This window comes from Eretmochelys imbricata, chromosome 6, assembly GCF_965152235.1.
Source record: "Eretmochelys imbricata isolate rEreImb1 chromosome 6, rEreImb1.hap1, whole genome shotgun sequence".
NCBI lineage: Eukaryota > Metazoa > Chordata > Testudines > Cheloniidae > Eretmochelys > Eretmochelys imbricata.
Genome location: NC_135577.1, coordinates 52,406,344 through 52,426,823, shown reverse-complemented (window position 1 = coordinate 52,426,823; position 20,480 = coordinate 52,406,344). Strand labels below are relative to the sequence as shown.

General features: G+C 43.6%; 1 protein-coding gene across 3 annotated transcripts in view; it reads right to left on the bottom strand.

Moving 5' to 3' along the window:
- The window catches only part of TRIM44 (tripartite motif containing 44), a 99,090-nt gene that overhangs the window by 49,539 nt on the left and 29,071 nt on the right, over positions 1-20,480 (bottom strand). For all 3 annotated transcript variants that reach the window (XR_013346336.1, XR_013346337.1, XM_077818543.1), the window contains exons 3-4: positions 11,697-11,936; positions 6,631-6,650 (exon numbers count right to left, since the gene is read on the bottom strand). Coding sequence is in view for 1 of the 3 variants with exons in the window: in XM_077818543.1 (XP_077674669.1) it covers positions 6,631-6,650; positions 11,697-11,936 (260 nt within the window). In the remaining 2 variants the exon portion in view is untranslated. The remainder of the gene's footprint in view (positions 1-6,630; positions 6,651-11,696; positions 11,937-20,480) is intronic.

Here is a 20,480-nt window from a genome sequence, read left to right as displayed (position 1 = left end):
TGGCTCCTCTCTCACATGCTCTCTGCTTCCCTAGTATCACAGCCATATGCCTGGGCTTAAGAGAAAGCCCACCGAAATTAAGGTAATGCAACAATGAATGAATTGCAACCAAGCAATGAATTCATAACAGCAGAGAAATAAAAGGGCTGCATTAGCATTCCTGCTCAGAGTGCAATGAACTGATGATGCACAGCTCACTTTATGGAGCACACTTTGTGTGTCAGAGCAACTCACAGCAGAAAAGACAAAACAAATGCTTTCTAACAAAACACCTACTGTCCAAGTCACAAATATAGACACTGTCTTTTTTGCCAGCCCACTCCGACAAAAATGTTAATCTTATTTAAATACTGTGGGCCTGCTTTTCCTCTCAATTATACCCTCTCAGTTCCATTTAACTCACTGGAGTTGTACTGGGGCAGACCGTTATGAAGAGAATCTGGCCCTATATTGTTAGTATACAGAAGGCTCTCTGAAGAGAGAGAGGCCGTAATTTTAAAGCATAACCTGGGCTAGCCCTGCATACAGTGCTCCAAACAGATGTACTGAGGGGGCATATTCTAGCAACTGTGAAGCTTAAGGCTATTACTACCTTAGTTTTCTAACACCAAGTGTCAGTTTTGCATCACAGTTATATTCCAAAAGCAAGGCTAGCTTATGTAGGGGGCAGGAAAAGTTGCAAGGGTATTATATGGAGCCCGGAAGCCTTGGTAGTGTCATTTGACATACAAAGTTTAAGGCAAATAATTTTATCCGGTGGGCAAATAAAATACCACTTGCTTTTTCATCATCATGCTAAGGGTGGGTGATTAGATATTGCGTTTAGGCTGGAAATTTTTTGACGACAGTTTCACACAGTGCAATACTTCACCTCCAGATCAGGCAGAAGGAGGATAAGAAAAACTCACCTGGACAGGAACAGCCTAGAATAGCAGGCAGAAGATGGAAAGCTGCTGTCCGTTTTACAAGTCTGCCCTCGGCAAAAACCCTCTTTAAAATGACTAAGCACTGGTTAAACCTCCATCTCCATGCACATCAATACGCCCCCACCCAAACGAGTTCTAATCAGAGAGAGACAAAATAAGGGCAGATGGAAAGACAATGGACAACTACTCCCTAGTGGCAAAGCGGGTTATTAACTCAAAATTGTTCTGTGTAAGGTGAGCAGATTGTTCCTGTTTATAATTTACTCTTCTTCTGGGATCCTGTTAATATCTCTTTACTGTCACTGAGATAGCTTTAGTAAAGCTAGGGCTCCGATGGCTGTAGGGTTGGATGGGTGCCCCAAGTAACTTTCAAACTCTTCCTTTATTCATCACATTGAAGGATATTTGTAAGCGATGCAGGAATAAGAACCTATGATCATAAAAGTGCATGAGAAAATTACTGTCCAATATTGCTACAGTGTAAGTGAGCTATGTGCAGACTCCATACAGCATGCACACTACTATGGTAGGGTGCAAGCTTCATTTTGTGCATGCTTGCTTTACAATCACTCTTCATTTTCATCAGGGATTTCAATCACTGTTGTTTAGAATAATGACGGGTTATATACGGAATCCTAGGAAATGAGCAGTATAGAAAGCCCTGTAGCTCAGCTATTGCAAAGTAAGCACAGCATCCAGAATGTTTGATACTAGTATTGCATATATGGAAGGTGAAGTGGCTAAAGAAAGCATGGATGTGATATGAGATACCAGGGTCGGCTCCAGGCACCAGCTTTCCAAGCAGGTGCTTGGGGCGTCATTCAGAATGGGGCAGCAGTTCGTGTCCCGCAGCGGCAATTCGGCGGCAGCTCCACCGCTTTTCCTGGAGTGGTGGCAATTTAGTGGCAGCGGCAATTCGGCGGCAACTGCTTGGGGTGGCAAAATTGGTAGAGCCGCCCCTGTGAGATACTAAGCCATTTGTTACAATGCACAGAGGCTTGGAGGTAAGTGGGAAAGGTGAAGTCACTAGGAACCAACCATTTAGGCCAGAGAAATGGCATGTTAAATTTCTACTGGGGCTTTCATCATGAAGCGTTTTACACGCTATAGAAACAGAGCATGAGCAAAATGCAAACCCCGTGTAGCAGGAAGGAACAGTAGAGGCAGAGAAAGGAAATTTTGGCAAGGACACAATGCAAATTCCTCCTCTTACAAAGAGGGCCATGAAATTTTTAGTATCCACAAAGAACATTGATTTTTAAAAGGACTTTATCCAACATACATGCACTTGTACAGAGGCTAGATTAAGGCAGTCTAGCCCCTAGGAATACCCTTATATGGAGGCCTTGACAGTCCTGTCACCCTTTAACTGGGGTGGTAGTGGAAAGGGCCACCCACCACAAAAGCTGAGGCCTCCACCACCACTACTCTTTGGACTAGTAGAGGCCTCTCCTAATCTCTGGGCCACCACATAAGAATGGCCATACTGGGTCACACCAATGGTCCATCTAGCCCAGTATCCTGTCTTCTGACAGTAGCCGGTGCTAGATGCTCCAGAGGGAATGAACAGAACAGGGCAATTATCGAGTGATCCATCTCCTGTCGTCCAGTCCCAACGTCTGGCAGTCAGAGGCTTAGGGACACCCAGAGCATGGATTTGCATCCCTGATTATCTTGACTAACAGCCACTGATGGACCTATCCTTCATGAATTTATCTAGTTCTTTTTTGAACCCAGTTATTCTTGTGTCCTTCACAACATCCCTTGGCAATGAGTTCCACAAGTTGATTGAGCGTTGTGTGAAGAAGTACTTCCTTTTGTTTGTTTTAAACCTGCTGCCTATTAATTTCATTGGGTGACTGTTGGTTCTTGTGTTACATGAGCGGGTAAACAACACTTCCTTATTCACTTTCTCCACACCTTTCATGACTTCATAGATTTCTATCATATTCTGACCCCACCACCTTATCTCTCTTCTAAGATGAGCAGTCCCAGTCTATTTAATCTCTCCTCAAATGGAAGCTGTTCCATACCTCTAATAATTTCTGTTGCCCTTCTCTATACGTTTTCTGAGATAGGACGACCGAACTGTACACAGTATTCAAGGTGTGGGTGTAGCACGGACGTATATAGTAGCATTATGATATTTTCTTTATTATCTATCCTTTTCCTAATGGTTTCTTTTAACATATCTGAAGCTGCTGCAGAGTCCAGCAACCTTGAAGCAGATTTTAGGTATGATGTGCCATTGAGTAGGTGAGAACTTCTGTACAGGCTGAGGCAGCTGGCCATGAAACCTGTCTTCCCATGGGCTGGGGTCCATCCCAAAAGGAGAGAGAACTCAACCCCTGCCCACCTCAGCAGAGGGCCATGAATGGTAGGGTGGCTTGCAGAGTTTTTCGCTGGGGTGTGATATCAGCAAAGTCCTGCCAGAGCAGCAGGGACCAGCTCTGTTTCAGTGGTCTCGGTGGCCTTTGATGCTGCTTCTCCCTCTGTTGGAGTAGACAGACTCATGGCCAGCTGCCTCAGTCTATGCACAAGGTCTCACTTACTCCATGGCACATTTGACCGAAAATCTACTTCAGGGTCCCTCGACTCTACAGCAGCTTCAGATATGTTGAAAGAATTGAGATTTTTATTAACCAGACGATAGTCACCACAGTAACCCCTGTGTTATTCTGATATTAAAGTCAATTCGACACTTCTTCCACATTTTCAGTGTACCACAGTGCATCCACAGTTTTTTGGGTTATTAACACGGTTGAGAGAGAATGCGAACACTGCATGGAATGGTCAATAACAACAGGCACAATATTACTTGTCCTGGGCTCCAGGCAATCCAAGCTGGTGCAAGAATTGGAATAGCAATTCATAGTGTTATTTTTATCTATACTCCCCCATTTACAGAAGTGTTGTTGCCTCTCCTGATCTCTCTCTTACATTAAGCTGCATTCCAAAATTGTTATCAGCACCTTTGTCAAAAAGATGCAGTTGACTTTCAGTGATTGTGAAGAGCATATCATAAATGAATGAATAAGAACAGCAAAATTGGCACCGAAGTGTTAGTTACAATAGACCCAGTCAGACAGAAGCTCAACATAAACAAACTAATCAGTACCAATGAGTACACCAGGGCATCTTCATGGAGGCAGCAATGCATCACTGGGTTCTAACGACTTAACACCATTTGTTACCTACCGGCTGCAATTTTGAAAGGACACTAAACCATCTGCAGCCAGATCAAAAGTCCCACACTAAACAGAACATGAAGAACTGCTTTACCTCTGTCATCCCATTACCTTAAACTGTTCATTCTTACCATACTCCCCAATTCAGCCCATCCACAGATTCAATTGTTCATTTAGGATCCTACATATGTAGGATGCTACAAGTCTTTTGAAGACTATTAGAATACATGTAACACTTTCCTGAGCGTCAAGGAACTCCCAGTCTCTATTCAAGCCTAAATTAATTGTATCCAGTTTGCAAATTAATTCCAATTCAGCAGTCTCTCGTTGGAGTCTGTTTTTGAAGGCTTTTTGTTGTAATATTGAGACTTTTAGGTCTGTAATCGAGTGACCAGAGAGATTGACACGTTCTCCGACTGGTTTTTGAATGTTATAATTCTTGACATAATTATAATATGTAATCTGATTTCTGACATCTGATTTGTGTCCATTTATTCTTTTACGTAGAGACTGTCCAGTTTGACCAATGTACATGGCAGAGGCGTATTGCTGGCACATGATGGCATATATCACAGACTCCAACGAGAGACTGCTGATTTGAAATTAATTTGCAAACTGGATACAATTAACTTAGGCTTGAATAGAGACTGGAAGTGGATGGGTCATTATACAAAGTAAAACTATTTCCTCATGTTTATTTCCCCCACCTCAACCCCACACTGTTCCTCAGACATTCTTGTTAACTGCTGGAAATGGCCCACCTTGATTATCACTACAAAAGGTTTTCTCTCCCCCCACACCCCGCTCTCCTGCTGGTTTTAGCTAACTTAAGTGATCACTCTCCTTACAGTGTGTATGGTAACACCCATTGTTTCATGTTCTGTGTGTATATAAATCTCCTCACTGTATTTTCCACTGAATGCATCCGATGCAGTGAGCTGTAGCTCACGAAAGCTTATGCTCAAATAAATTGGTTAGTCTCTAAGCTGCCAATAGTAAAAAGAAAAGGAGTAGAGTTATGATAGTAAGCATTAAAGAAATAACTAAATTTTGGAAAGGTTATAAACCCTCATGCTTTGGGACATAAAACTACTTCTAACTAATGGGGGGTGGGAAGAAACTTTCCTTGTTAGGGCAATGAGTTGGTTATTCCATAATTGCTTTCTGGAGAGTTTCTTGTACCTTTCTCCGGCCACTGTTGAAGACATGATAATGAACCAGCCCCTATATTTAACAATTCACTTTCCCCCTTCTTTCTAATTCTTGGATTTAACATTTCAGCATGCATGCATTTTCTCATTTTAAAAAGGATAACATTTAATTTAGGATTGAATAAGAGTTACATAATGTAACCGTAACCACAGGGGTCAGCATGCACTGATTCTCATTGTACTTGTTCACTTTTGTAGCATAAGATTATAAAGGAGATTGGGTCCCTTCAGTTTACATCAGGGGTCTCAAACTCCCGTCCCATGGGCCAGCTGCGGCTGAGAACCTCCACAATGTGGCCTGGGGGCTCCAGCAATTTTGGGGCTGGGTCTCTCCCTTGGCCCTGCCTGCTGCTCCCGGGCGCTCCCCTACAGGCAATTTACAATGGCCCGGGGCCCTGCCCACCACCGGCAGCACAGGGGAGCTGAGTGGTGTCTGCCTGCTTGCTCCACATGTCTGCTTGCCCCTCCCTGCGACACCGGGGCGGGGTGGGGCTGTGTCTCTGCACGCTGCCCCCGCCCTAAGCACCCCTGTGGCCAATGGGAAGCTGCGGGGGTTGTGCCTGGGGGCAGCTGCACACGGAAGCCCCCTGGCCTGCCCTGCCTTGGAGCCCCAGGTAAGCACTGTACCCCGACCCCCTCCCAGAGCATGCGACCCCACCTCCTGCCCCAGCCCAGAGCCTGCACCCAGCACCCAAACTCCATCCCAGAGCCTGCACCCCAACCCCCTTCACCCAATCTCCCTCCCAGAGCCCAACCTTCTGCACCCAAACTCCCTCCCAGAGCCTGGTGGTGCACAGATTCATATTCTTTAAAACTGCTTTATAGGTAGGTAGCTTTACATTGCATTGGATTGGATAAGGCCGGGAACAACAGCTTCTTTTACAGTCACTGAGCTTGAATAAATTTTTGCCCTGCCTAGATTGCTAGAGAAACAAAAGTTATATTATATTAAAACTGGTTCCAAAACAAAAAACTAGGCCAAATCCAGGTATACCTGAAGCTAACGGGAGCTGGCGGTGTTAAGGATCCCTGAATATCAAGCCATGTCATTTAGAGGGCTTAACTAGTGTTAGGTTCCTGAAGTCAGGCAGCTAAGTTTGAATATTCTGACGGAAGTGTCTTGCTTAAGACTGTGGAAGGAGTCGGAGGCACAACTAGGACTATACCTCTAGTGTTCCTGGATTTCAGTCCCACGATCAGTCCATTGGACTATGCTGCTTCTCACAATCTTTAATCTAAAGACATACGGCTTTTCAAATGGAATTTCAGACATTATAGACGAGCAGAGAAATGAAGTACTCTTACCTGCGTTCCTCATCGTTGCTCTGCAGGAAAAACAAAAACAGAAGCAGTGTTGGGTTTATCACTTTTCAAACATTTTAGTAATCTATTTACTATTGCATAGGCACATTCAGGGCTGGCTGTCTTTAAAGGCAGGAAAGTGTTTATACTCCAACAGCTGAGGTCATCATGATCACATTTAAAAATCACAGGCTTGGCTTGACCAGCGATCCAGAGGGACAGGTCATTGTTTATTATAAGGCCTACGTAGCCCAATATCCCCCAGCAGTATGCAATCACATCAATTTCCAATACAGTTGAAATATTTTCACATCCTTTAGGCCCCATTTTCCTCCCACCTGCACCAAAGGAGAAACTGGCTTAATGCAATCCCTTTGTGGTAACACCATCCTGTTACTTGCTACACAGACAGGTTGATCAGATATCCAGCATGTGTGGAAGCAGATGGTGTGTAAATGCACAAGGGCCTAATATTACCTGGCATCCGATAGTCTACATTTCTATATACACAGGGGAGTTTAAATAGTAACTGCATATAAAGCAAAACATGCTGGGCTTGATTTTCAGTTCACATACACTGGTAAAGAAGAAATAGCTCCACTGAAGTCAATGAAAGTACACAGATGTAAAACTGGTGTGAGACAGAATCAGTCACTCTTCATTAAAGCTATTCATTCAGTACAAGAGCAATAAAACTATTTAAATGAGATGTTAATACAGCACGAGCATTGCAATCACATCCGTCAAAAATTCTATGCAAATTGCAGTATTTCCACAATGGGGATATACAAACAACACTCCCATTCCACTGCCTTCCTCGGGAGAAAAGCAAAAGCAAAAGAGCTATGTTAAGCAAGCAAGAAATCAGCTGATTTCTGATTGCTTGGACAGTCTGATAGGAAATATTATATGAACCAGCAGAGTCATGCAATTTCGTGATTTTCATAACTAGGCAACTCAACGTATCTACAGCATACCTCAATACATCTTTAAATGCTTAAATCATTTGCCTTATAGAACAGCTGACACCTGATGGACAAAAACTTGACATTACCTTAGATAATTATGAAGGAGAAAATTATCTGTAAGCAAAGCTAAGGACACGCACAAGTGGCAATTGTGTGGATTGTCATCTCCCCCAAGTCAAGTCACTATTCTGCATCCCATCAGAAACGTTTCCACATCAACCATCCACTGCAGCAAAGAATCATGGCCAAATTTGGTTGCTCACCCCAGTATCTTTCACCTGTGTATCTGAGGTCAGTAACCAACCGCCCACTTGCTGAAGCAGACTTTGGTTTGTTCTTGCTGCACCCAAGATTGACATGTACCAATCAGCCTTCCAACCACAGAGAGAAAAGTTCAAGGGCCATAGTCAGGCTAAAAGCACAGTCAGACTTTTAAAGAGCATGTTCTTTTTCCTAGGTTACTAATCTAACCTTAGATTAAGAGAATTCCCACAAGTTTGATTTACTTTTCAATGCTATTTCTCTAGTTCCTTTCATTTCTCTCAGCTTGGACCTTCACTTCTCTTTTATAGTTAAATCTGGAGAGCAGAATTAGATCTACTTCAGTGTAAATCACAATCAGGTTTCTAAACAATTTCACTTTTAGGTTTTCAGGTACCAACACTAGGCTGCAAGTGTTTGGGTTGCAAGCTCCATGGACTAGGCTTATTCATTTAGAGAAAACACCCCATCCTCCCCCACGCCAACTTTCCACTGGAGTTTTGAAAATTCTACAAAACCGTATTTATTTACAAAGAATAATGAGGAGTGGACTGTTCACTTTGAATTCTACAACTAAGTATGGAGATTCCAGACACAAATTAATTCACAACCCTACCAGAAGTCATGCTGTTCCACCAGTGAATCCAAATTTCAGTTTCTGGCACACAGTGGGACAACTCAACCTCAGGTGTAACTGCACTGAAGTTAAAGGATTCTTAACATGGATTGATTTGCTCCATTGTTTCTGAAGTAGGGGGCTAAATTCTGCCCTTGGTGAGGCTGTGCAAGGCTGCTGACTCCAGCAGGGTTGCATGATTGTAACCAAGAACAGAATTTGGCTTTTTAGGCTTGATTCAATCACTGTCTTGCACTTGATGTAGTCATATACAATTATACAAGGGAATGCAAAGCAGGTATAAGATTACCAAAGCAGATCAGTAGCACTCTTACATCCACTTCGCAATCACTGTGCTTGGGGCAAAGGTGGCTTCAAGCTTTCTTTGAGTTCCCTGTGTTCTGGGCTTGGCAGAGCTCTGTCTGGCCCTCAGAAAAACTACAATAGCCTCAGGGTTACTCTACCCTTTCTAATCTAGGTTTCAGAGTAACAGCCGTGTTAGTCTGTATTCGCAAAAAGAAAAGGAGTACTTGTGGTACCTTAGAGACTAACCAATTTATTTGAGCATAAGCTTTCATGAGCTACAGCTCACTTCATCGGATGCATACTGTGGAAACTGCAGAAGACATTATATACACAGAGACCATGAAATAATAGCTCCTCCCACCCCACTCTCCTGCTGATAATAGCTTATCTAAAGTGATCACTCTCCTTACAATGTGTATGATAATCAAGTTGGGCCATTTCCAGCACAAATCCAGGTTCTCTTACCCTCATGGTCTCCGTGTATATAATGTCTTCTGCAGTTTCCACAGTATGCATCCGATGAAGTGAGCTGTAGCTCACGAAAGCTTATGCTAAAATAAATTGGTTAGTCTCTAAGGTGCCACAAGGACTCCTTTTCTTTTTTCCTTTCTAATCTACACTCTGTTTCCCCTGGCTCCCAGAAAGGAGAGAATAGCCAGAGAAGAACGTGCTGCAGACACATTTCCCAGTTCAATTTCCCAGCTGGGTCTGCCTGCTGTTGCAGGCTGGGAGCTCCCCCTAAACCCCAGCAGTATTTAGGAGTCTTGTTATGTTGTAAGAGCAGCGTAAAGGGGCCTTAGTGTAACAGAATTGGACCCTTTACAGTTGGAATGTACAAGATTCAAGCCAGTGGTGACTCAAATTCAAGACAGTGATCTTGAACCAGGGACTGGTAGCAAAGCAATTATTATTTATAGTGCAGTAATGCTCCAGTTATGTACCAGGACCCCATTGTGCTAGGTGGAGGTTCTTCAAAGCTTGGTTAAGAGGAAGCACCAGGACACCTTAACAGTTAGACTCATACAAAATTCTGATTTTAAGACCTTCACTTTAAGTGCACAACCTCTAGGTACCAGTGTCAAAATGGCTAGTGTCACGATTTAGCAACACTCTTCTCTCACTGCTGGAGAAACAATCTCTTCATGGTACCACTGATTTAGGCACTTCAGTGGCAATTCACTGAATAATGTGAAAGCAATTGAAAAAATAGCAATTGAACACAGAGTCTAGTGCAGAGATTGGCAACCTTTGGCACACGGTCCATCAGGGAAATCTGCTGGTGGGCCGGGCCGGTTTGTTTACCTGCAGCGTCTGCAGGTTTGGCCGATCGCAGCTCCCACTGGCCAATGGTTGCTGATCCCGGCTCTAGTGGTACCAACAGTGAAAGACTGTTGATTCAACTCCACTATCAGAGTGTCTTCAGTTCCTTTTACATTACAGGTGCAATTGCATCAAAAGATATTGAGCAGAATTAATTTGTTCCTAGAACTTCTTATGGCTCAAGTTTTAGTTCTTGACCTGCTGGGATTCTTTCCAACTTGAGATTCTTAATTCATCCCTGCTGTAACTCCAGGAAAGTGGCTACAGTTTCACCAGGGCTGAATTTCAACCACTGTCTGTGAAGATGGTTAAAAGAGATCTTATGTGAAATAAAACCATACATCTTTCCCTCATAGAAAGGATTAAACTGCAAACCTGTATTCCCATATGTGGGCCTTATACAGGTGTTCAATATTAGATAATAAACTCTTTGGGGCAGGGACTCTCTCTTACTAAGCGTACAGTGCCTAGCACAAAGAGGTTCTGATCTTGGTTGGGGCCTTTGGTCGGTACTGTAACAAAAACAAAAACACAAATTCCACATTGATGTACACAACTACCACATGTGAAGAATTGGCTTCCCTTAGCAGGCATATATAAAGTTACCATATCATTCTATGGTCTAAACAGTTACAGGAATTTCATTTACCATGTAATGAACACTCTGAAAAGCTAGTGTTTTATGAAGCTTTTACAGTGCTGAAGATAGAGGAAGCATAAATTGATGGGTAAAGTGATAGACAAGGGAGAGGCAAATTGGTTTGGGGAAAAACAAAAGCAAACAAACAAAAAACCCACTGCAGGCTTTTAGAACTGAAGCTGTGCACATTTGAAGTGTTTGACTAGGCTTCCCCTTTCCCTACTACAACCATAATCCCCCCTGCCCTGCCCCCGTCCCCATCTTTGCACTTCGGGATTCAAAGGAGGACTAGAAACAGAAATGCCAGTTACATAAGATTTTTTTTAGTTCAGGTGTGCACCCTCAAGGAGTTTGGCTATAGATGAATTTTGCTTAACTAATCCCAAACTCAGAACTCAGGTAGGGAGAGAAGAGTGCTGTTCAGCCCCTGACCCTTGAGATCTACTTATAGTTTAAGAACCAAGGATGGAATACCACTGACCTAGGTGTTTCATTTTCTCAGGAACGCACATGCACTATTATATCTACAATAGTCCTGCTATGCCAAAAATGGGTATCCCAAGTGGAGCGGTGAGGATGAGGGCAGGCTGGCTGGCTATTGTAACCCTGAAGCTCACCACTTGTTAGCCATGTTACAAGAATGTTAAAGCATTCTCTGGATGTTTTATGAAGCAATAGCACAATTCAAAAATTACAACTGCAGTACACTAGAAATCCACTATTAAGTGGTTACAGGCATTTGGCTTTGTGCCCCTTTAACCACTTAAAGAAAGTGAGTATCCAATATGACCGCACAACTCATCCTGCACTATTACTTGCATCTTGGCTTATCACCTCAGACATTTAGTGGCATTTGAGGGCATCTTTAATGTTGACATATGGGAGACTGCTTTCCTGCATCCATCACAACGTTGTGTTGCCTCCTGCCATAATCATTTAATCTGCTCTTAGTTTTTACCTCAGGCTTGAGCAGGGCTAACTCATTGAAGGTGTTCAGCTGCCTTCTGATCTCTGCCATCTCAGTCATCAGCTTTGCCATGTGGACGTTGATTTCCGCCAGCACCTCTGTCACATGAGCAGTGGCCACCGCTTCCTGGAGGTCCACTAGGTGGAGAGCTTTCCGTTCCTCCTCACAGACCAGCCGCCGTACAGTGTCAAACTCCTGCTGAACACACAGTTTCATCTCACTCCGAGTCACCTGCAGGTCACACACATGGGAGAGAACGTTGCTTGTCAGAGAACAGCTTTATAGTGCAAGTGTCTGAGCTATCACCCCTTCGGTGATTGTTTGGAAGCAGGCAAAGCATTGAACTGATCCCTGCTCCCCAGGCATCTGAGAACCTCTTCTCCATTGCTGCACCTGTTTGCCCCCAAAACAAAAGCCTATTACAAAATATTTCCAGAAGAGGCCCATTCCTTCAAACTAGAAGTCATCGTTTTCCTCCTTCAAGTGAATCTCTGATCTCCATCCATAAATGGAGTTCATTCCCCACACAGAAAGGATGACAGCGAGGCTGTTTTTGTTGCCACTCCAGCAGCAACATAACTCTCCCTCGCATTTCTGTAGAGCCTTCAAAACCCCTAAGTCCCAGGCTGCTCCCAAGTCTACATTTCATGCCACTAGGCTGGAAGTGTAGAGGTCTGGCTCTATATTTAAACAGGAGATTCTGTGCAGCAGAGTCCTAGATTAATCCCTGTAGGCTAAATGACTGATGGATTCAGAGGTGTGGTGAACCAAAGCTAAACATACTTAATAAACCTGACAAGATCAATTACCGGATAGCAAGTGGGACATTATCTCATTTACCAAAGATTAGGATACAGCAGTTAAAGTAAAGTAAAATTATTTTAACTTGGAAGGTCTCAAAATTGGCATAAAAAAAAGAGACTCGAGGTAAACAAAGGTTTTCTACTGCAGCAAGGTGAAGGACCCAACAGTTAACAACAAAACTATCTGACCACATCAGTACACTTCACAGCACTTTGTCTGAGGTCTTGTCTACACTACCGCCCAGATCGACGGGCAGCAATTGATCCAGCGGGGGTCGATTTATTGTATTTAGTATAGACACAATAAATCGTCAATATTGTGTCTAGTATAGAAACAATAAATCGACCGCTGATCGCTCTAGCATCGACTCCTGTACTCCATCTCAACGAGAAGGATAAGGGGAATCAACAGGAGGGCACCTTATGAAGACACTGCGGTAGAGTAGATCTAAGTATGTCGACTTCAGCTACGTTATTCACATAGCTGAAGTTGCTTAACTTAGATTGATTCCCCCTTCTCTACCCATAGTGTAGACCAGCCCTTAGGCTTGGTCTGTTCTACAGACTTACATTGGTATAACTATGTTGCTCAGGGGTGTGGAAAGTCCATATTCCTGAGTGATGCGGTTACATTGACCTAACCCCTAGTCTAGACAGTGCTAGGTCGATGGGAGAGCTTTTCCCGCTGACAAGGTACTGCCTCTCGGGGAGAAGCTCTCCTGTCGGCATAGGTAGTCTCTTCGCTAAGGCTATGTCTGCACTACCACTCATGTCAGCAAAACTTATGTCACTTAGGGATATGAATATTCTACCTCCCTGAGCGACATAAGTTATGCCGGCATAAGCAGTAGCGTGCACAGCGCTACGTTGGTGGGAAAGCTTCTCCTGCCAACATAGCTACCACCGCTCACTGGGGGTGGATTAATGTCTACAGGAGAACTCTCTCTCATCAGCACAGAGCAGCTGCAAGAGAGATCTTACAACAATGCAGCTGCATCAGTACAGCTGTGCCAAAGTAAGCTCTCTAGTGTAGACACAGCCTAAGCGCTACAGTGGTGCAGCTGCGCCCCTTTAGTGTTGGATGTGCAGATAAGCCCTTAGTTGCGCAAGTGGTACGGGATGAACACTGCACATAGTTTTCCCTGTAGTTCCTCTAGGACATGGATATCAAAGAAGGGCCACACCAATTAAGTAAAGAAATTGGAACTAGATCATTCATTGCCACAGCATCCTTCTCTTTATGAACTTCAAGTAATTGTCTCACTCTACTATTTTCAGCCTGATAAAGAAAGTCCTGCAAATATACAATCCTGGCATTATATTTACTTGTCGTCCTTTGCCATGATGATTATTGATGAATAGACTAATGATTTTACTTAAAAAAAAATTAGTAAGTCATTTGCTCACCCTGGAAGGACAGAATTTTGCAAGACTAGTGTTTATATAGATAGTTAGCTTTGAAGAAAGGTCCCTGACTGACAGCCCTGGAGGTTGAAGTCTTCTTTTTATCCACAGAACAGATACAGCCCTGGCAGCAGCAGTCTAAGCCTCCCCCTACATTGACTCAAAAGGCCCTAGCCACACCCTTGAGCAAAAGTATATTTCAGAACATGATCTGACCACTATGTAAACTGGGAGTAACTCCACTTACACCAATGAAGTTTGAACGGTGTAAGTGAGTTTAGAATCAGGTTGTGTGTCTGTAAAGGCCCTTGGCACATAACTGGCACCATGTAAATAAATAATAAATATTTTTTAAAAAGACACATCAAGATGACTGCATGAGTCGCAAAACTGAGAACAGGAACACGTTCGTTATGCTGACAACCCACTTTCACACTCCTCATGTAAAGGTTCTGTTAATCCTGACGAATATTCAGTTTCCTCTGAACAGGGGCCTGTAATTAAATGCATAAATTCACACTTCCTAAATAGGAAGGCTTGCCAGAGCCTTCAGACTATGGCAGTTTTTCCATATGCTTTTTGCTTTAATGGAAAATTTTTCCGTTTTCCAATTTATTAAAAAAGAATAAAAGTAATAATGAAGATTGTCCATTTCAGCCTTTAGGTGCATGTACGAACGCTAAGGTCATCTACATCCGTCACCAAATCAATGCCAAAAGGACTCCCTATTCTCCCACCTCAAAGGGAAACCCTCAAACACTTTTTCTGCAGACCAAAAAGCTTTTCCTGAGATGACAGTAATAAAATAATAAAGATAGAACAAATTCATTTGTATTGGGAGGTTGGGACCTCACTGTACTAGCAATGGTACAAACTCTTAGTAAAACAGACAATCCCTGCCCCCAAGATCTTACAGTCTAAATAGACAAGACAAAGGAAGCATTCTCCTCATTTTAGAGAGGGGAAACTGAGGCACACACAGTGATTAAAAGCTCATTTCCCATTTAGGCACCAAAATAGATGGATTTGAGAGAGCTCAGGATTTTGGGTGCTAAGTTGATCTGAAAGTTTAACCACAAATGTAGGGGAGCTTCTGGATGTTGAGCAGTTTTGAAGATCTGGCCCCAGCTGTGGCTGCTGAGAACTTCAAAAATCTGGACTTAAGTGACTTTACCCAAAGTTGCACTGAAAGTCTTTCGCAGAAAAAGGAACGGAACCGAGATTTCTGGAACCTCAGTCCAATGCCTTAACCACAAGACCATCCTTCCTCGCATACACCTTGCAACATACCCTGTGGGAAAATAGTCTCAGATTCAAGTGCAGTAAGAGGAGCAGTGAGCTCCAGAGTGAATGGCCCTCCTCTGGGACTAGCCTTCCCTCAGACCTCAGACTTACAAACCAGAAGGCTCTGAGCTCAACTGTGCCAGCTGATCTTAAATGCCAAGTTGGAGCCTGAATAGGCTGCTTCTGCACTGGCAAAACTGGACCCATTAGTTCAGCATCCATATTGCAACACTGTTGTTCGCAATAGTGGATAGCCTACAGTTAGATGATGCTGTAGCAAGAGCAGCATTTCTACACTCCAGCCCTCACCACTGTGCCCACCAGCAGAGAATTAGGCATCCACTTCTTTCCTAGCACAGGCAAACTGAGTGGGAGATGATCTCCAAGATCCAGGATTAAAACTACAAAAGATTTTCTTTTCCAACACCTTGATTTACCCATGGAAACCAACTGAAAGCACAGACACATTACAACATGCTCCATGTGAAATCCTGGTCATTATGCAGGCAGCCACTCTCTCACTAGCTGAAGTCTGAGTTACCTTCTCAGGTTGCCCCACAAGGAGTGCATTGTGGTAATGCAACCAGAGTCCTTATTTGTCTCACACAGACTTGAATTCAATAAAGAAATTCATAGCCAAAGGGGGCATGACCTTCCCTCAGAGGAGCATTCAGTAGCTCCTCAGGACAGAAATGGTCTTTGTCTGTGCCTTGTGCATCAGCGAGAATACAGTCAGACCTTAACAAAAACTCTGATCTTACGTTCTCCTTTCCTAAATATACTGGGGCCAAGCAGAATGTGTAAGATCAGATCACCACTGTTCAGACTGACAGATCTAGTCTAGGAGTTGTACTGTGATGTGTTCTGGAAAGGAAGACGTCACTCCATAGCAGAGTCCCTCCAAGACTCTAGGGACATGAGGTGCAAACGAAAGACAGTTTAAGTCGGCACCTAGGACATATGGGCAGTTTGGAAGTGCAAAAGAACAGATGAACCTTTCAATTGCAGTATTACCTCAGGTTAAGATGAAACAGGGGAGCGAGGGAAAGAGAAAATACAACCTTTTCAAATCCAGTAGTTTTCTGAAAAATAATTAGACTAAATAACATCACTTTGTTTATACAGCATCTTTCATCTCAAAGCACTTTCCAAATGTAGATGAATCTAAAAACTTGTAATGGATTAGAGTAATCCTTTACCAAAATGCAGTCACTTCTGGAGTCAAACTCAGCAGCTCCTGTTTACCGCTACAGAACAAGAGCACTGTGTGCAAGTGAAACTGAAGACAGAATTTAGTTAGGGAGAATTAAATTCCTATTGTTAGAATTTGGCCAGCACACCAAGTTTAACACCCCCTTGGCGATACAAGCAGGACTGTTAATGAACACAAGCAAGCAGGACCTCAGCTTTACATATCTTCTGAAAAGACAGAAACACAGCACACCATGATGCGGTACTCACGCAGCGACAACTCCAAGGGAAGAGTTGCCCTCTGAATTACCAACAACATTCCTTGCAGCACCGCAGCCTGGTTGCAGCCATCCCATCCAAGTACTGACCCAATCTTACCCTACTTAGTTTGCAGTCTGATGGGATCACAGTAAATGGGGGTTTCAGAGTAACAGCCGTGTTAGTCTGTATTCGCAAAAAGAAAAGGAGTCCTTGTGGCACCTTAGAGACTAACCAATTTATTTGAGCATAAACTTTCGTGAGCTACAGCTCACTTCATCGGATGCATACTGTGGAAAATGTAGAAGATCTTTTTATACACACAAAGCATGAAAAAATACCTCCCCCCACCCCACTCTCCTGCTGGTGGGGGGAGCAGCAGAGTGGGGTGGGGGGAGGTATTTTTTCATGCTTTGTGTGTATAAAAAGATCTTCTACATTTTCCACAGTATGCATCCGATGAAGTGAGCTGTAGCTCACGAAAGTTTATGCTCAAATAAATTGGTTAGTCTCGAAGGTGCCACAAGGACTCCTTTTCTTTTTAGTAAATGGGGGGTTAGGTGCAGGGCATCTTTGAAATCTACACTCCTTCACAACCCCCTCCCCCCAAAAATGTACTTCCAATGTCTGAGTGACTGCAGCAGCACAGCCCTTGAGTGCAGGACGAGGACAACCTATAAATCTAGGCCTGGGTGAAGTTTTTTGGCTGAAACTTTTTTTGGCTGAAAAACACGGATTTGGTGACGCACATGTTTTGCAAAGCTGACACACTTCACTGCACACTATTCAAACCCTGCTCCAAAAGACAGAATTATTAATTTCTTCATGGGCAACACCCCTGTGAGATGAGGCAGTATTATCTCACAGAAGGGGAAACAGGCACAGAGCACTTAGGTCAGGATAATCTACTAATTAGGGATGCCCAATCTGAGACAACTAGGACCTGGTTTTTTCAGAGTACATTGCCTCATATAGCATTTCATATAGTCAAAGCACAGCTCCCACTGACTTCACTTGCAGCTGAGTGCTCAAGACTCCTGCAAATTATACACCAGGGTCTCAAGTCAGGCACCCAGAAACTGAGGCACACACAATTAGTGGCCACTTGTAAAAAAATCTGGTTTAAGTGACTTGTCCAGTATCACATAAGAATTCTGTGGCAGAGGCAGGGATTGTGAAACTGGCAAACCAGATGCCAGCTCATCCCAAGGTCCCCATGCCTCAGTTGAATACTGACAAATACATGGCTGAAATCAGTCTGGCTCATCTCTGTGTTAGCATTGTTAAAACAGGATTTAGAATGATAAGAATGTGTTTAGACTTTATTGAACGCTCGTGAGTTGCTGCATGCATTAATCTCACTGATAAGATCTGTATCCCATATGGTAAGGTAATATTTGAATATTGGCATTTTAAGCCTTTGTAACTATGCAAATCATCAGAAAGGAGAGAGACATTAACTAGAGTGAAATGCTGGTCTCCAACAGAAAGTGTTATGACCTGACTGACAAGGAATGCCCCTGGACACCAGATGGACTGAAGTGGAACATTAAAGAGGACAAAAGACTTTTCTTTTGTTTTCTCTTTTCCTGGCTCTGCCCCCATGAAGAGAATTCTTGCAAGTTAATTCCTCCCATCAGCTGAGTTTGCCACTCAAAACAAAAGGAAGAAACAAAATAAAAGCCTCTAATAAGGAGGAACTGCATCTCATTGCTACTTGGACAATGGGGAAAAAGTTTTCTAGGAAAAAGTAAGGAATCACCAGCTGCTTAGGCTGGGTTAGCCCTTTAAGACAACAGAGCATGTTCATTGTAGAAGTTTCTTTCACCTTTTGAAAATTTAAGAGTGTAACTCATTTGTATATATGTTTACCTGCTGTAACCTTGTAAATAACATTTCCTTTTCCTATTGATAAATCCATATAGTTTATTATAGGATTGGCTACAAGTGTTTTGTGTGAGATCTACAGTGCAACTGACCTGGGAGAAGTGACTGGTCCTTTGGGACTGGAAGTAACCTGAATACTGCTGTGATTCATGGTGTAAGTGACCATCTATCACAAAAGTAGACTTGCTTAGGTGACAAGATAGATTGGAGCAATCAAGAGGACTGCCTATGACACCATGTTTAAGCTGTTATAGTGCTTAAGGCATTCATAACTGATAACTGGTTGGTGAAATCTAAGTATAGAACTCACCGCCAATTTGGGATTTGTGCCCTGGTTCTTAACAGTCTGCCCCAAAGTTTCATGACAGGAACAGAATCCAGTTCTCTAGGACATCATTCAACTGCCTTAACCAAGAGACTCTCCTTTTTATTCCTGCAATCCCCTGCCTCATTCACCATACATCTACCAACTTCTGCAACAAACAAAGCAGGGGGTTCTACAGACAACAGCCTCATTTACTACACAATCCTCATCACTCCCATCATGTGCACTGAATGAAGCTGGGCCTCTGGAAAATATAGTTTGTGATCATGTAATTAAAAACTATATCCTAATGCCTATACACACAAGGGGGCTGAACTACGGTTGCACCAAGCAACCTTAATTCTGGCATTTCCTAAATATCAAATGCTTGACTTTGCAAGCTTAATGCTCTTTTAATCTAGTTTTGTGTGTTTAATTTCCTCAGTGTTTTTTTCTAAAAAAAACTGAAAAAACAGAAATTCCATAACGTGGAATCATACTGACAGTCATGTGGGTCATTAGAAGAGTTGGAACCTTTAGATCCACTGCACAGACCACTTCCACATGAGCAAACGGAGTAAATTATAGCAATAGTAGGTTGTCATCCTCTATAAGGACCACTATGGATTAGAGAAGGATGAGGTTTCACATATATATGCTGACTGCAGGAGGAATGGTGAGACTCAGGAATCTTGGGTTTCTTTCCAGGGTCAGGCGAGGTGTGCACTGTAGCATACACAAACCCCTCCGAGCATCCTCCCCCAAGCTTGAACCTCTTCGGCCCCATCCTCTACAGCCTGTTCCTGTCCCAGTCCTGTCACTTCCCCACTCCAGTCTTATTTTCCTTGCCTACCCTGTCCCAGTCTATACTCCTAAGGCTTCTCATCCCCATCACAGTCTTCTAGCACAGCCAGTCCTAGTCTCCCCATCCTAGCTACTTCTTTGATCTGCCTCTACCCACCTGTCCTCACCCACCCTCCGATCATTCTCTCCCTGGATTCCCAGCCCCTTCCATTGGCTCCCAATCCTAGTTTTCCTTCCTCTGCTCCTCAGAGAATCTCCTTCTCCCTCCTCCTACCACATCCCCAGCTCCTTGTATGATCTATTGCCCTAGCTAGTCCCAATTCTACCCCCACACCCCAGCTCCACCATATCTGTCACCACTCCCCTTCTAAGTCCATTCTTCCCACACTGGTTCCCAGTCCCAGTCTCCCACACCCATTTCCCTTGCTTGCTCACACCCACTGCCTCTCCTCCCCTGTCCCAGTCAACAAGTCCCACTCCCTCCGCAGTTCCCAGTCTCTGTTTCCCAAGCATAACTCCCAGTCATTCCCTCCAATCCAGTCCCACCAGCCTCCTTGTCCCAATCTACTCTTCCCCTCCTGGCCCCAGTCCAGCTCTTGTCCCCTCTGTACTCAAATCAGGCAGTTTCTTCCTCCACACTATATGGGCATGGGGGGGGGGAAGGGGGGGAGAAAGGAGTTACAGGGGGAAGAGGTGAAGCTAATTGAGAGCACAGGAAAAACAGGTTCTCTGCTCTCAGGTCCAGTCCCTAGTCTTATTCCAACCTGGAGCAACAAGCAAAAGGCACATCCTGACACAGAGGATACCACCCTGTCAAATTTCAAGTCTCTGCACCAAAGT